General features: G+C 34.2%; 1 protein-coding gene across 1 annotated transcript in view; it reads left to right on the plus strand.

The window, feature by feature from the left end:
* LOC109849682 (nodal modulator 3) overlaps window positions 1-17,071 on the plus strand; it is a 50,300-nt gene extending 33,229 nt beyond the window's left edge. The window contains exons 15-27 of the mRNA XM_020419543.1: window positions 2,174-2,302; window positions 2,483-2,656; window positions 2,747-2,950; window positions 3,064-3,177; window positions 3,306-3,547; window positions 10,231-10,276; window positions 10,365-10,613; window positions 10,714-10,944; window positions 12,039-12,130; window positions 14,362-14,590; window positions 15,800-16,156; window positions 16,527-16,600; window positions 16,699-17,071. Of these exons, the coding sequence (XP_020275132.1) occupies window positions 2,174-2,302; window positions 2,483-2,656; window positions 2,747-2,950; window positions 3,064-3,177; window positions 3,306-3,547; window positions 10,231-10,276; window positions 10,365-10,613; window positions 10,714-10,944; window positions 12,039-12,130; window positions 14,362-14,590; window positions 15,800-16,156; window positions 16,527-16,600; window positions 16,699-16,807 (2,250 nt within the window). The 3' untranslated portion in view covers window positions 16,808-17,071. The remainder of the gene's footprint in view (window positions 1-2,173; window positions 2,303-2,482; window positions 2,657-2,746; window positions 2,951-3,063; window positions 3,178-3,305; window positions 3,548-10,230; window positions 10,277-10,364; window positions 10,614-10,713; window positions 10,945-12,038; window positions 12,131-14,361; window positions 14,591-15,799; window positions 16,157-16,526; window positions 16,601-16,698) is intronic.

Here is a 17,432-nt window from a genome sequence, read left to right on the forward strand (position 1 = left end):
TTTTACATCTTTTTTCTAGGAAGCCCCCAACTTTTTAATTTTGATAAAGAAGCCCATAAGTTTTGCCCCCCTCTAAAAATCCCGTAACTTTCCTTTTTTGACAATGGAACTCCTAGGTTTACTTCTCTCTTCTAAGAAGCCCCTAACTTTTCTATTTATTGTCAAAAAAAAGAAAGAAAGAAAGATGGGCTCTTCTTAGAAAAGAGAGGAAAAGCTTAGGGAATAGTTGTCAACAAGAAAGTTAAGGATTTCTTATTAGAGGAGAGGGACAATACTTAGGGGCTTCTTTGTCAAAAATAGAAAGTTTGGGACTCTAATAAAAAAGGATTAAAACTTAGGGGCTTCTTAGACTATGTTCTCGATTACCTTAGTTTGTAATCTAATTTCTTCAGTCTCTACGGGTTCTTTCTTCTGATTATGTCCGTGCTTCTAAATTGAAGCATAAAAATGATATATTTCTATGACTTATAATATTAAAATGCTATTATTCTTCAAATTTCCCCATAGCATTCTGAACATAATGCATGAGGTAAATAGTAGATCGCTTGAATTTGAAAGTCAAAATTATGTAATTGGGGCTGGAGTTTTTTCCCGTAGATAGCTTGAAATTCAAAATAAGGGTGTTGATGACTTTCATTTTAAAATTTGAAATTCAAAATTAGATAACTTTTATTTCAAAATAAACCCACTTCAAGCATAAATTGAAAGTAGAGTATTACTGTTCAAAAGGATACATTTTTATATAGTTTAAATTACCATATAGATGAAAACCCCCTCGAAAACAATTTCAATGAAAGGGGTTTGTCTAAATATAATGTCAGTATAAAAGGAGGGGCTAAACATGTTTTCCCTAAACTATCATATTTTCAATCTCAGAAATAAATAATACCATAGAAATCCAATCCATAAATGACAACTTAAATTTTAAAGTAAATGAAAGTTCTTGAATCTTTTTTAGTAGGGATTGTAGAAAAAAGAAACCAATCAAATCAGAATTCATATGGTAACTGGTTTACTACTTTATAAACTAGAAAATAAACTCACCATATATCATATAAGAATTCTAATTTAATATTAAAATAACATATGACTCATGTCATTGTTTTGTGCGCTTAGGTGTCATTGTTTTATGGCTTTAGGAGTAGTCCACCAATTTTGATGAAAGGGATTTGTCTAAGTTTAGTGTAGGTACAAAAGGAGGGGCTGGATATATTTTCCCTAGCCTATCATATTTTCAATCTCAGAAATAAATAATACAATAGAAATCTAATCCATTAATGATAACATAAATTTGTAAGTAAGCGAAGATTCTTGAACTTTTTAGTAGGGGTTGTAGAAAAAAAGAAACCAATCAAATCAGAATTTATATGGTAACTAGTTTACTACTTTATAAATTAGAAAATAAACTCATCATATATCATTTAAGAATTCTAATTTAATGTTAAAATAACATAAGACACATGACATTGTTTTGTGCGCTTAGGTGTCATTGATTTTAAGGAGTAGTTCACCTGTTTCTCATTATATATAAAAGAGGGATAAACAGGAGGTGAAAGTATCTGCTTAAGCTGCTAGGCATCTAAGGGTTAGCAGCCTCTGTACTATTGATATATGTATATAAATATGGATTGAAATACTTACACATGTATGTGGACCGTGACTTAAAACGGAAACACTTTTTAACCTTATCTCTTTGCCATGTACCCACATGATGACCAAAGTGTAGCATGGACCAGATAAATTTGGGCCCCCGGCCCACCATTCTTTTTGTTACTTAGCTTGGGATGAGTTGTCTTAAGAAGTTCGTTTGATGCACATTGTTAGCCGACGAACTATCTGCTTTAGCGTAATCAAACTTATGTGGGTTTCACTAAGTTGCAATTTTTCCCCTTCTGATCTTTTAGTTCATATTTCATAAAAAAGTCGGAAATATATTGGTCCAAGTCCACTTAAAATCAGATTTCCTCTAGAAAGTGAAGTTTGTAGGGGAGTCTGAGTTAAAAAAAAAAATCTAAGTGCTTTCCTAATGATCTGATAACTTACTACTCAGCCTTTCTCGTGTTTTCTGCTTAAAAGATTTTATCAGGATGCTTGTGATTTCTTATAAATGCTTGCTCCTGGATGCTCCTTTTTTCTGAATTTATCAAAATGTATTTACTAACTCATTCAATAGGTTCCACCTGGAGAATATCGTTTATCTGCTATGGCAGCTAATTCTGAGAGCTCATTGAGTCTTCTGTTCTCTCCATCATATATTGATCTCAAGGTTGATCGCCCATTACTTTGTGTAGAGTTTTCTCAGGTAACATCTTGGATATTAATTTCACACAGTTTCTGTTTTTGTGCTCAATTTTTCCTCTTAAACCTTCTTGTAAGACTAATATCAAAATGCAGCCTTGTGTTGCCTATTGGTTTCTCTGTGTTCTTTCAGCAACAACAAAACTTAAATATTTCTGAATTGTGATTCATTCCTGTCCATCAGGCACAAGTTGATATTCATGGAACTGTACTTTGCAAAGAGATTTGTGGGCCTTCTATTTCTCTATCGCTTGTAAGACAAGTGAGGGACAATGCACAAGACGAAAGAACAATTACCTTGAGTCAAGGGAGCACTTTTATTTTCACGAAAGTCTTTCCTGGGAAATATCTCCTTGAGGTAAATAGTTTCACTTTAACATAATGCCTAGCTATTGGCTCCCTTCATGTCACTGATTATGATACCATTTGTTATCCGATCCATCTTAAGGTCAAACACATCCCTTTGTCAGCAATGCCTGAGGGTGACAATTGGTGCTGGGAACGAAGTACTGTTGAGTTAGATGTTGGCACAGAGGACTTGCAGGGAATTGTCTTTACTCAGAAAGGTTATTGGATTGATATAATTTCTACTCATGATACGGAAGCCTATATAAAGCAACCTGACTCTTCACGTGTTGATTTATCAATAAAGGTATCTTTTTGCTGTAAAAAATTTAGTTAACTCGTTGATGGATCTTCTACAAACGTTCATTTCTGAGTTTGCGTTTATACTATCATCTCAGCTTAGTTATTCTTAATTTACAGAGAGGTTCACAAAGAATTTGTTTCGAGAACCCTGGGGAGCATGAACTGCATTTTGTTAACTCGTGCATACTCTTTGGAAGCTCATCAGTGAAGTTTAATACACAGAATCCAGCAGTATGGGCTTATCTTTGATAGTTCTTGGTTTCATATTTGTATTTTTTTGAGTTATCACATCCTTCCCCTTGAAGTTCTGCCTTACATGGTTCTGTCATTAATATCCAAGACTTTTTGTGCTGTTACAGCCCATACATCTTACGGGAAAGAAGTACTTACTCAGAGGATTGATCCATGTCGACTCAAGCCTGCTTCAAGGTTCATATGAAAGTATTACAGTTGACATATTTAAGGGAGATAATGTTCACGTTGACACTATTCGTACTAAATATGCGCCTGATGAAACTGAACAAAGTGGAATCGCTGTTATTGAGTACACAATGTGGGCTGATCTTGGAGAGGATCTTGTTGTCGTTCCTCGACACTCAAGGTAAAGTTGTGAATCACTTGTAATATACTTGGAATTCAATATTTAATTCTTAGAGAGGGCTGTTCTTCCACCATGTAATTGCTTGAATAAGGGCATTTGCTTGCTTTATCTGTATGCACATTTGCATAATGATGCATCTATTGGGAGTGCATTTACTTTCTATGAACTAGAGGGTATTTGGGAAGGCTTATTTTTTGAAGCTTATAAGTTCTGCTAGCTTTTAGTGACTTTTGGCTTTTATAATAAAAATATTACAACAATTATTTGAGTAGTATAGTAATTTGTTTGGTTAAACCTAACTTATTTAGGTGAACTTATAAGTTTGTTTTTCAAAAGCTGAGGTATACCAGTTTTTTAAAATGTGACCTATAAGCTAACTTATTTTATATTTTACCAAACATGTAGAAATAAAAAAGCTAGCTTAAAAGCTAGTTTGACCAAAAAATAAGCCGCCCCGAACACCCTCATATTGGTATGATCTCAAAAGTAGGAAAATCATATAAAATAAATGTATCTTGTCACGACCCCAAATTCCAAGATAATGAAGGAACATTGGAGCCGGGACTAAACCTTAAAAAAATATCATCCAAACATCTACAGTCATCAAATGACCATTAAAATAATCTCATTATCAAATTAAAACCGACGACAACATTCTCTATAATCCAAAAGTCAAAATATTTCCAACTTATATAGATAAACAAAATTTCTCAACTTAAAATAAAACTCAACCCAGAGTGAAAAATCTTATTATTACAAAACTTTCAATAACAACTAAATATATAGATGACTTAATTAACCTTCACCAATAAGAAATTAGCAATATGCAATTTTATTTCTTGCTCCCTTCTAAGAATTTAGAATCCATGAACTCCACCTAATCCTGAGTCTCTAAAAAGAATGAAAACAACACAATGAGTTCGCAACTCAGTAAGTGGATAAATTCATACCTTAAACATTGGTTTTGCTAAAAAAATAGAATACTTTGACTTATTAAGCAAAATATAAAATAGTAAAAAGAAATCAATGAACTCACAAACGTGATCCAATATCTTTAAAATATAAATTTCATGAGTTGTAGAATAAGTAAGTCACGTCTCAATGCTATCAACACTTCATACTCCGATTGACTTGATAAATCCCACAATTATTAAGCTAGCGGTTTCGGGATGGTGAGATCCAAATTTGGGCTTTTAACGCTAAAATAAAAACCTCATAGATGCACATTGAATCCTGTTTAGATGACTTAGTTATCTCCGACATATACCATTATATTGACCTGAGATGCATCTGCTTTAAGAAATGAACATAAAGAAATGAACATAGCTTATAAAACTAAATATTACAAAAATATCGAAGGCCAACCAATAGTGCAATTATCCGCATATGCACCTCAACCTACTACTATATAAAAAAGAAATGACTATCGATAAAGAAAATAAGCATAGACTTATACCAAATATCTATGTGCATTAAATCCAATCAACAATTAGTATGAGTGTAAATCATAAAAATGGGTACATCCCATCGGAACAAATCCACATATAGTCAATATAATTTTATATATTAAAAAAATATGGAGCAGATAATGTACAAATTCACCATTTACTATATATCCAAAAGATAGTCCAAATACCACTCTCAACGCCTCTGTGGATCATTTATCAACCCCTATAGAATAATTATACACGACCATCAATACAATTATCTTACAAATTAGTTGATATATTGACACATACTAATACATTCAATCAATTTATAATAAACTAGGGTCTTCTTTCCTTCAGGATTTTATTTACAAAAGACACCCTTAACTCGATCTCATTACATATATAATAATAACAATAGCTACCAGAACTAATTACATAAAATACCCTCAATTAGTTGACAATTACACATACTATTATAATGACTGTTAAGGTCCTCTTGCAAACTCATATTTACAAATTAATATAGTAACACACTTGTTTGGATATCTATTTGAACAATTAATAATGTAGACTTATTAACATATCTCTACAGATTAAATAGAAAAATATTGGTATGGAGGAACAACTTTATTGGTGTTAGTTTAAAATGGTTATAGTCTTATAGATTATGCCCTTATGAGTGAATTATCAGGGACTAAAATCAAATATGAAAAAGAATTTTCGGGCTTCCTGGGATTAGGAGACATGAAGGAACACACAATAGTTAAGCACTGAAGCTGTAAAGACTGGACAAAGCCAATAATCTAACATTTCATGGTATGTAATGAGGAGATTGCAGAATAATTGGCATTATTAATTGGGATGTTATGGAAAGATTATTTTGTTACTCCGTGTCCCATGCAATGAATTAAGTTGAGCATATAATTTCATTAGTCATTTTATATGTTTTTCACTTTCACCTAGGGAACACGATTGTAGATATGCTCACATAAGCACCACACAATATGCCATTGCGGCACAAAAACAAATGCTTGAAAATTGCACATGGAACAAAAATAATTTGGGAGATGTGTATGGTCTAATATATATGCTGAATGTCATGGCTTCACTATTTAAGTGTCCATGCTGAGTATGCTAGTGTAAACATGTTTAATGCAACGGTGTAAACTTGGTTTTTTTTCCCAGAAACCAAGCTTATCATGAGTGACAGATCTAGGATTTTTGGTAAGTAGTGTCACTACATAATTAATAATTAAAAAATTTACAATTTTTATGACAAATTTTTATATCCAATTTCGATTATATATATTTGAATTCTTGTTTTCTTAGGATTTTAGACTTGTATTTGAATTAAATTCTACCAAGATAAGATTAATAAGATTAGTTGGAATTCAAGTTGTTGTAGTACTAAAGGAGTATATGTATTTTACATTTTAGATCTTAATTTTAAACTATATTAGAGATTATATATTTGAGGGGCTATTATTCTCATTGTAATTTTGGAAACTGGATATGAATAAAGAAAAAGAGTTTAAAGAAGAGTTTGGAGAGATTATTCAAAGGCGTGAAGCCACTGGTTTTCGGATTAAGCGTCCGTATGTGATTCCAACTTAATCAAAATAGTAGATGTATACGTATTTATCCATCTAATCAATAATATGTATTGTTATTTTCTTTGTTCTTTACTTCCATCCAAATAACTTATTATATGATATTATCCTAGATTGAAGTCTTAACTTTTTGCTTATTTGTTCTCAATATAAACTCAAATAGAGTAAATTCTCAAAAGTCCAAACTCTTTTAAAGACAACCCACATAATCATTGATGATCTGTTGCCAAAATTTTCAACAAAAGGATAAAAAAAAACCCAACAGTGCGTCACCTTTTCTCTCCTTCATTTTTATTTCAACGAGAAGCAAAAGAAAACAAAGTCTTCTTGTTCCCTCATCTTCTTCCTCGTGAAGAACCAAGCGAACACACCAGCCTCTCGTCTTCTTTGTGATCATTGCTCCCGAACCAATCATAACCCCCTTTGTTCAACCCTTTCGGCCTCTAAGCAACACACACAGGGCCTTAATATACATGAGACATCTTAGAGGAAGTCGTGTCATGCGACGCCACTTTCACCGAGGTGGATCCGTCACTGCTTAATGTTGAACAAAATCTGCATAGAAGATAATTTTCTTCAAGGAGATGAACACTAACTCACTTAAAACATGTTGAAATATTAAATGATAACCCTCAACACTTACCACAACTGCGGAGCTTCGGTGTTGTGGCCAAGATGGTAGCTGTGCAACCCTGATTCAAATGTTGCTCGCCAATTATTTCTAGACCGGGTTAAAAAAAGACATTGCTCTGCAAGTCTAGCTTTTGGCCCATAAAGGGCCCCTAACCTATGGGGTGATGCTAAGATATAAGCTTATGACCTTAAACCCTCACCACAACTTTGAACTGTTAGTGCAATGATAGGGACTTTAAGAATTTACACTATACATTAGCTTTATCTATACATATCGAGGTATTAATTTCATTGTTGTGTCGATATCGATTGCCGATTTGTAATATCGAGTTTAGAAATTTTAAGAGTTTCAGCGGTTTCAAGTTGGAGCTATAGGAAGTAGGGACTAGGCTGTGAGGGTTTCAATGATTTTGGTGATTCGTGAGTTTTCCAAAAAAATTATTTTTTCTCTGATATAGCATTCTAATAATATTTTTTTCGAATCTTAGGTGTTCTTATGTGTTGGCCATTATTAGTCAATATTATTATGCCATTAATTCTAATGACCAATATGGAATGCATCGGGTGGTTTTGTTGGGAAGTAATCATGTCCAACATAGAGTTAATGGGTCTTCAATAGAGACTATGAAACAATTTCGCCTAAAAGCTTAAGTTGTTAGGCATTAAGCCCAAGTCCTATTTAAACTCGTCACTCTTTTTTATCTTTTCCAACAGTAGACTATACTCGCATATAAATAAACTCAACAATCTTCTCATTCATTTGTTAGTATAGTCCAATCTTTCACGGGATTTAGTAACTTATGACAACTATGGGAGGCAGCATGGGTACACAACATCCTTGACTTGGTCTAACCTTGATCTTCCTAACCGTAGTCATTTTATCGGCGCCTTCATGATTCACATTGGACTTCATTTTTTTACTTGGGCTATAACCTTAGCTCTGGTACTAATTATTGGGGAGTAATCAGGTCCAACCTAGAGGTAATGAGCCTTCAATAGCGGCTAGGAATCAATTTTAACCCAAAAGCTTAAGCTGTTAGGTGTTGACGCCAACTCATATTTAAAATCATCACTTTTTCTTGTCCTTTCCGGCGTGGGATGTTTTAGTTGGACCATATCAACATTGTTTAAATTCGATATGATACGTATCCAACTTTTAAATTTCCGTGTCGTGTTGGTTTCAACTACCAATTAACAATATCGAGTTTAGACGTTGACTGAGGAGTTTCAAATTAGAATTCGTAGATGTTGATAGTATTGACGATTCACTCCACATTGATTTATTACTTTTTTCTGCAATATATCACCATCTAGTAAGTTTTGGTATTTCAACCCATGTGGTTGTCATTCTTATCTAGTATTAGACATCAATATTATTTGTTGTTCTTAGTTAATATTGGCGGTATCAGTTGGTTTTGGCTGCATTATTTAGTTGACACAGTTGATTGTATTGATACAAGCCTTCACTTGAATTTTTGGGTCAAGGACATAAGAGATCTATCAAAAAGCTTAAACTTTTAATAGAATGTATTGTGTTACTTGATTATATTATATTCGTATGCATAAATTATCTTTGCCGGATCCATTCTATAGTTGTAATACACAGTTGTTGGGTTTGATAATCATAATCCTTTTTTGCCTTTTTCTGTATTGCATTGCACTGAGTTTAAAAAGCTTTCTTCCTTATCATATACATGCCTTTTAATCTTATGTTTTCATCTATTTACGACAATGACCCATAAACATTTACATTTGTTGCCTTCTTGGTTTTAAATCTTTTCGTTATCTTCTTTTTTTAGTTCTTCAGCTTAACTTGTATACTATTTATCGGCTCAGAGTCTGACACTTTGATTACACTCGCATGACATATTCATGCTATCACATTACCTCACCGTCTACTGCAATATCAATTACCTCACCGTCTACTGCAATATCAATCATTGTTTTAAATATTCCGACATGGCTGATTCACTGGTTTGATATGTCCTTTTATAAGGCTTGCCGCAATGTGTTATGGTTTCAATTTCCTTTACCACTTTTGGCATTTTTAGCAACTCATCGTGATTTCTCGATATATCTGGTGACATTTAGCATTAAAAAGACAGGCCTAATTGCTGGTATCCATTTGGACTTTTATTTGTTTGAATTCAATTCAAGTCGTAACCTAAACAAGTATCCGTTATATAAATAGCAGAGAGAAGAATTAGGGTTCAACTGAGACCATATTCTTTTATAAAAGTTTTGCAAAAGATATCACCTTTCTCCATAGCTTCATTCTTTGGTACATCAATTATGAACATTTATGATACATATTTACACATTATCCAATATGACATCTTGATATTTATTAAATATCTCCGATATATCCCCGATATCTCCTATTTGCTATGGAATTTTCCATCTAACATGCCCCAGACATCCGACATTTAGAACACCAATATCAATACTATCTAGAGTTTTATATATATATACCCCTTAAATCATGGGTATTTGTGAAACTACCCTTCGAATCTTAATACTTCCAAAAAATACCCTCCAAATCATCAACTTTGCAAAAAAAATACCCCCAAAATCAACAAATCATGCGAGTAAAAACTTGACTAGTTTGTTTTTTGATAATTTTTACATTGCAGTTACAAATCAGCTCATCAATGTTGATGATTGGTTGATTTGGGCTTTTTTTCTACAATTGATGATTTGAGGAGTAGTTTCGCAAATATTGAGATTTGGGGATAGTTTTGCAAATACCCATGGTTTATGGGGGTATATGTGCAAACAACCCTACTTTTTATGAAACGTCCCAAGTCACAACCATGTCAACTGGCCAACATCTAAATCAGTTTTATCAAATTATGGATTAATGTGTTAGGTTGAGATAGTTTTGTTATTTACATTTGATAGTTTTCTTATCGGTATTTGCATGCTTTTACTCTTAATCAATTGTTATACTGTTAATTCAAAATCTACACATCCGATCACATGCTTGATCTGTGCTTCTCTGATTTTGCAGTGAGCATCAAGAAAAAAAGATCCTATTTTATCCAAGACAGCGTCATGTAAGTATATTTACAGTGTTTGTTCTTGCACAAACTTAAATGTGAGCACTTGGCTGTCAATCATCTTGCCTGTTTAATTTCTTGACAGGTATCAGTTACTGTTGATGGCTGTCAAGCTTCTATTCCCACAATCACTGGACGGATGGGGCTTTATCTTGAAGGATCAGTCTCTCCACCTCTTTCTGGTGTAAATATAAAAATTGTAGCAGCTGGAGAGAGCAGTAATGCTCCTCTTCGGGAAGGTGATTTGGCATTTGCAATAGAGACACAGTCTGACGGTTCATTCATAGGTGGCCCTCTGTATGATGATATAACTTATAATATTGAAGCTTCCAAGGTCTGCAGTTCTGAATGGAATGTGGAAACTCTGAAATTTAAGATTATCATTTACTGATTTTGCTATATCCATCCTCTGATTGTTTTTTCTTTTGACACAGCCTGGATATCATGTTAAAAAGTTGGGGCCTAATTCATTTACTTGTCAGAAACTTAGTCAAATTGTTGTAAATATATACGATGGAGGTGAAGCTGGGGACTTGTTCCCATCTGTTCTATTATCATTGAGTGGTGAAGATGGTTACAGGAACAACTCCATTAGTGGTGCTGGTGGAGCTTTCAGCTTCGATAATTTGTTTCCTGGAAGCTTTTATTTACGTCCATTATTGAAGGTATTGTACTAACGAACTTATCAATGCCTCTTTACTTTACATTTGAGGAATGGTTTTCCTGGTTGATTCTATTCAGTGTATGTTTAAACAGGTCTGTAACAATATTCACCTTCAGTGCTAGAATATTTTATGTGCTAGTATGTGGTGCACTGGCACATACCATGTAAACCATGTGGTTTGGGCATTTTACTAGGAAAATTGAAGAAATTGATAAACTACAATGAAAAAGTGAGATAATAGAGTGAAAATCATGAATTATGGGGAAGATTAAAAATGTTTGAAATGTCAAAGCATTGTATGTACTTTTACTAAGTCAAGTGGCTCTTAATAACAATTTTATGAGCATAATTGCATTAGGTAGAAAAATATTAGTGTTGACAATCTTATACCATCAAATAGGACATTAATGGGTCAAATGACTGCTAGTGACAATTTTATATGAGCATAATTATATTGAGGTAGGAAAAAGAAATTGACAATCTTCATACTATCAAATTGGAACACACTACAGGAAGCAACAATCAACTAACCAATAGGATCGAAGAACATAAGTAATTACAAAAGCGGTAATCATCCACGTCAGACGATATCAATCAGCTCATATAAGGTCCAGAATTAGACTGGGACCTGTTCATATAATAATATGCATCACATTTGCAGGTACATAGGACAATATGTAGCTGCAGAGAATGGTCTGCACCAACTGGCGCGATGGGGTCTATTAGCCTATTTGTATGAAATGGATGTTGCATCTATATTTGCAGTTGCATATGCCACAACACTTTTTGTTTCTGTAGAATGTGTGGTTGTATTTGAAGACTTATATCCCCTTATCTGTTTGTAAGTCATGAAAATGCTGATAGTCTTTGTGGTTGTTAACATGAAATTGTCATGGTCAAGAATCATGATTAATCAGCACTTATACTTTTGACAAAAAAATCGGTTATTGTCCACTGATAAAATGTTTACCACCACTGTAAATTCTCTCTTTTTATTATATGTTCACGTTTCTGAATAAATACACAATTTGGAATGTACATAGAATAATCAGTCTTTTCTTAACTTGCGCACTCATGAGCCTGTCAATCTCGTAGGAGTATTCATTTTCCCCTGGAGCAGTGGCAATAGAGTTGGGGTCTGGAGAATCTAAAGTTGTCGTCTTCCAAGCAACACGTGTTGCTTACAGGTACTTTTTTCTTTACCATAGTTTCATTCTCATATTTCATGTTCGAAACACACACATTTATAATTTTATTTGCAACAAATTTGTGCATTAGAACAAGCTGTATGAATAGGCTACGTATGTAGCCCTTCTTTCTCCCTTTTGGGGTGTGAGGGGGTGGGGTGGGGTTGGGTTAGGTTGTAGTTGTAAGTAGTAATACTGGATTTTATGAGTACTAGCGGAGCTACAAAACTTCAAAAGTATTGATTGCACTTCACTGTTTGGTGTAACGTTCATGACTCTTAAGTTGTTTGTGGTGATGCTCATTTGATGAATAAGCTTAAATGCATTTTTCCTTATGATTTATCGAGCTTCTTTGTAAAGAACATGGTTGTTGAAGTAAGCTGTATGCATAGATTTAATTTAATGATTATTTGTATACATGATATGTTAATATTCTATTTTCTTTGGATTTTCCTTTGTTACTGCAGTTATACTGTGTCATATGCATCTAGAAATAAGATATTAATTATGTAAACATTCCATTTTTTACATCATCACCTAAACATAAAGATGGAAAATAAGTAAATGAACAAATAAATACTTCAAAATTCTATAAAATTCTAACCAGGTAGTCTGTGTGTAATGTACTTTTTTCCACGTAATAAAATTGTTTCAGGCATATTTTATCTTTTCAAAAGACTAGTAAAATTAAGATCCTAATTTGATGGATTCCATTATCAAAGTTCTAATTAAGAAATCTAGTTTGAGGTGTTTTCTTGTGAGTCAAACTAAATTTCTAATATGAATGAATGTTCGATTTCTTCATTAGCTACCGAATTTGATTTTTCTAGTAATAGAGGTTTTGTTATTACTTAGAAAAATGAGCGGAGAAGACTACTTATTTTTATTTCAATAGGAGGCCTAAAGGTCCTTCTTTCTCTAAATGTAATATAGTTACTAAACTGATAGAAGCTTTTCTTCAATATTAAAATAGTGTCAATTGGATCAGAACTTTAGGTTCATCCTAACTAGAAGTGACTCATCAAATTTTAGCCTGCAACTGAAATCACCCTGTAGGAGCTAAGGGTGAAGGACAAGGCTCTGACCTATTTGCTTTTATAACTACTTGTAGATATATGATTATTTATAAACAACTTTTGTCATATCGTAATTGTGTGCTAGTTTTTTAATGTCATAATGTACCATAAACTGTATCTCATGTCCGTGGCAATTTTTCATGCGTCATATGACTAAATAGTTCAGGGAGAAAGTGTAGTTAAGTCCTTTTCTTGGCTACAATCTAAAATTCTAAATTAGTATAAAAGAATCTATGATGATATTCTGCTTTGTTGTCTGCATGATTGGTAAGGCAGTGAAGATGGTGTGCCATAGCGGACTGACAAAATCTTCTTTTTCTCCCCCTTTGCTCCTTTTTCTCTCTTTATCTCCATCCATTCTGTCTGTAAGCCTTGGTTGTGTTGTGGTGATTAATCACATGGGATACATTATATGAGAAACTTTTTTTCCCTCAAGCTTTTATGATTCCTGTACCTTTTGCTTACATAATTGGAGAACGGCTTATGATGATTTGACTGTTATTAGATCCCATTGAAGTTGCACCTTTTACAAGCTCTGCTCTGTCACCTAAAACGCTTCATGTTTTCTTGTGCTCTCTGTAAATGATGGTCGCTCTCATACTGCTCCCTCCCTTTCCCTGCATGGCTGGTTTGCCTCTCTTGAAATGTAATAGAACATTGTTGAGATCCTACCATGGCTGTTCAAACTGATAGAACCTAATCATTTTTGTATATGAAGGCAATTAAAGTTTACCGTCTTTTCATACCCAAGCTACTCAACCGAAAAATATCTATTACATCGTAACTTAAAGTTGTCTAAATTTATGCTTGATATGTTACATTTCAAGAAGCTATTTCCTACTGCAACTAGGAGTTTATAATATCTATTACTTGGTGAGCTATCTTTCTAGAATTTGAGTTGGTACGCACCACAAATGATGCCTTGATTATAAGTAAGGTTACTAACTCTAGCATCCTTGGGCCTTGACTATGCCCAGGCGCGTTAAACCAAGTCATTAAGTTTCTAAATCAAGAAATCCCTCTTTTGCTTACATCAGAATTAAATGCTAAAAAGTTGTTTATACTGTCTCTAGGTATCATTAATTTTTTCTCCACCTTTTTATTCAAAACACATGCCAATGCTTTTCTTCCATTTAACGCAGCTTTCCTTTGCAGTGTAATGGGTACTGTATCACTACTGTCTGGTCAGCCAAAAGAAGGTGTTTACGTGGAGGCTCGGGCAGAATCCAAAGGCTATTATGAGGAAGCAACAACTGATAACTCAGGATATTTTCGTCTTAGGGGACTTCTTCCAGAGACAACTTATCTGGTAAAAGTTGTGTCAAAGGATGACTTGGGAGTTGTTGGCATTGAACGGGCTTCTCCTGAGTCTTTTGCTATTAAGGTGAGGTTTTGATAGTCATCAATTAGTTAATTGTTTGTTGCTTCCCATCACATAGTAGCTGTAGAAGCGTGCCATTCATTGAGTTTTCCGATAAAAGAACATGAATCAAACAGTTTGTTCTAAAAATACGTAGTAAGTAGTGCAGTGGTGAAAGAAGACGTCAATATCAAAGAAGTCATTCTTCACAGATAGATATTAATGTCTTCAATATTAGATTCATTCTTATGATCAGAGGGAAATTGAACCTATGATAGAAAGATCCAATTGAAAGTCAAATTGCAAAAGATTAATGAAGCGAAGAAGTACAACAGTCTTTGTGCAGTAACTCACATGATGTCATCAGTTGCAAAGTTGCTCATCTTATACTCACACATGGTACAGTGGTTTTTCATAGTAATTTGAGACAAAACCCATGTCTTACACAAAAAAAAAATTAGTTACTGGACTTTGATATGGCTATCAGTGGTTTTTCATAGTAATTTGGGACAAAACCCATGTCTTACACAAAAAAATTAGTTACTGGACTTTGATATGGCTATCAGATTGCCAGTTTGCATGTAGCTGCCATCAAGGAAGAAACCTCCAACCTCCAAGTGCACAGTCCAGCACTTTGAAACAAGGCCTACTCCTTCCCCTTCTACCTATACCTTCTGGTTCTGATGACTACCAAATCGAGAAGTTGCGTTCCTAATGTGGAGAAAAGACATCGATTAACAAATATATGCTGCTAGTCAAAATGATCTTTCCAATAGCCTGAGAAGTTTGTTGTACATTACACCCTAATAAAAATGCAACTTAAAGTTCTTTCCAACTTGTGTGCACAACAAAAAGGAACTTTTGAGTGCACTTATCACACTTAATTCTTGCATGTAAGGCCCTTTCTACTTGCATAGCGATTAAGTTATTATTTTAGATGTAAATGGATTAAAATTTGAAGCGTAATAATGAATTCTATCGTACATGAAACCTCTTATTTACTTACAGAGTTGACCTGTGGGACGTTATCATTTGTGTTACTGGAAGCTACTTCACTGATGATCTACGTGTTGTCTCATTTTGTATTTCTTGGAGTCACTTGACCTATGTGACTCCCTCATTTGTTTCTTTGTTTTCACTTCTGTTTTCCTGTCCTACAATCATTTTTTGAATACGAATGATCTAGTGAGAAACTAGTGTGTTTTTGCACTTATATGGCTTACCTCACTTCAGGTTGGCTCAGAGGATATCAGAGGTGTGGATTTCATTGTATTCGAAGAGCCTGAGGTAACCATTTTAAGTGGGCACGTTGAAGGGACTGGCCTTGAAGTACTGCAACCGCATCTTTCAGTGGAAATAAAATCGGCTAGTGATACATCAAAGATTGAGTCAGTTCTCTCTTTGCCTCTCTCGTACTACTTCCAAATCCGTGATTTGCCGAGAGGAAAGCACCTTCTACAACTCCGGTCAGCTCTTCCATCCAATACCCACAGATTTGAATCTGAGATCTTTGAGGTTGACTTGGAAAAACACCCGCACCTTCATGTGGGCCCCATAAAATTTAGCGTGGAGGAACAACATCACAAACAGGCAAGGCAACTTGGTTTATATATTTTCGATGTAGGATGAGATATTTTCTTCACCTAGCTAATATATCCATAATAAATATATCTTCTAGTTTTTGGGTGCAAATATAACAAAACCCTACAATTTGCTCACAAATGAAACAAATTCCCTCAGATTGAGCTAGAAATCTATACAATTGGCTTTTTTTCCTTCGCTCTTAGTGGAAAAAGATTCTAATGACTTTTCTTTTTTTTTTTTTTTGTGGAAGGGGGGGGGGGAGGGGGCGTATATGTGTGTGTAGGTGTGTTAAAAAAAGCCATGACACGGCCTCTCACTGTCTCCAATGTAACTTGGTCATAATGCTGAAGTTTTGTGGACTATTGTATTTATGTAGGAACTGACAGCGGCTCCAGTTTTCCCTCTGGTGGTTGGAGTAGCTGTTATCGCTCTCTTTATCAGTATGCCAAGGTGATTAAAATATCAACATATCTCATTTTAATTTCTCTCGAACCTTTTCTTCACATGTCGTTCTTATACTCTTTTTTTTTCCTCTTTTTTTCCTCCAGGTTGAAGGATATATACCAGGCTGCTCTAGGAATGACTCCTTTGGGCTCATCAACTGCGACCAGTAAGAAGGAAGTGCGGAAGCCAGTAGTGAGAAAGAGAGCTTATTAGTTAGGGTATAGCGCCATATTTATCCCTTGCTATGTCTACGAGAAAAATGGAATTTTTGATGCAATCAATTTATGTACTTTTTTGCTGTGGAAATATGTACAAGCTTGTATGTGTAGAAAGCTTAATGGCAAGAACATTTGTAACATTTAGATCTAACATTATCTAGAGAAGCCGTCTAATTTAGTTCACTAAATTTTAGAGGAAAAATTCTATGAAAGATGGAGCATGAGTAATAAATAACTGTTCTGCGTGATCTTTAAACTACGTGCCTCTGTTCTGATGCTAAATACAGTTATGAATGATCTTGTAAACTATGTGCCTCTATTTTTATGCTTGTTAGTCATTTTCTTGTATTGCATTCTTGAGTACATGTAAGAACTCAATACTATGGCGTTGTAGCAAGGCGCCATCGATGCTTAATTAAACATGATGGACACAGCATCCGCTTACAAAATGGGACGAACCCACAAATACTGCCCTTCGTGGATATCTGCAACAAAAATTTCCTAATCAATTAGTTGTGGTCCTGAAATATTTTTAGTTGCAAATGGCTGTATTTTTACCTTTGTTTCTAAGAATTAGATATCTGTACAAATAGTGAACTATAAAACAAGTGCGAGTTCCA

The sequence above is a fragment of the Asparagus officinalis genome, chromosome 7 (genome assembly GCF_001876935.1).
Source record: "Asparagus officinalis chromosome 7, Aspof.V1, whole genome shotgun sequence".
In the NCBI taxonomy this organism is placed as follows: domain Eukaryota; kingdom Viridiplantae; phylum Streptophyta; class Magnoliopsida; order Asparagales; family Asparagaceae; genus Asparagus; species Asparagus officinalis.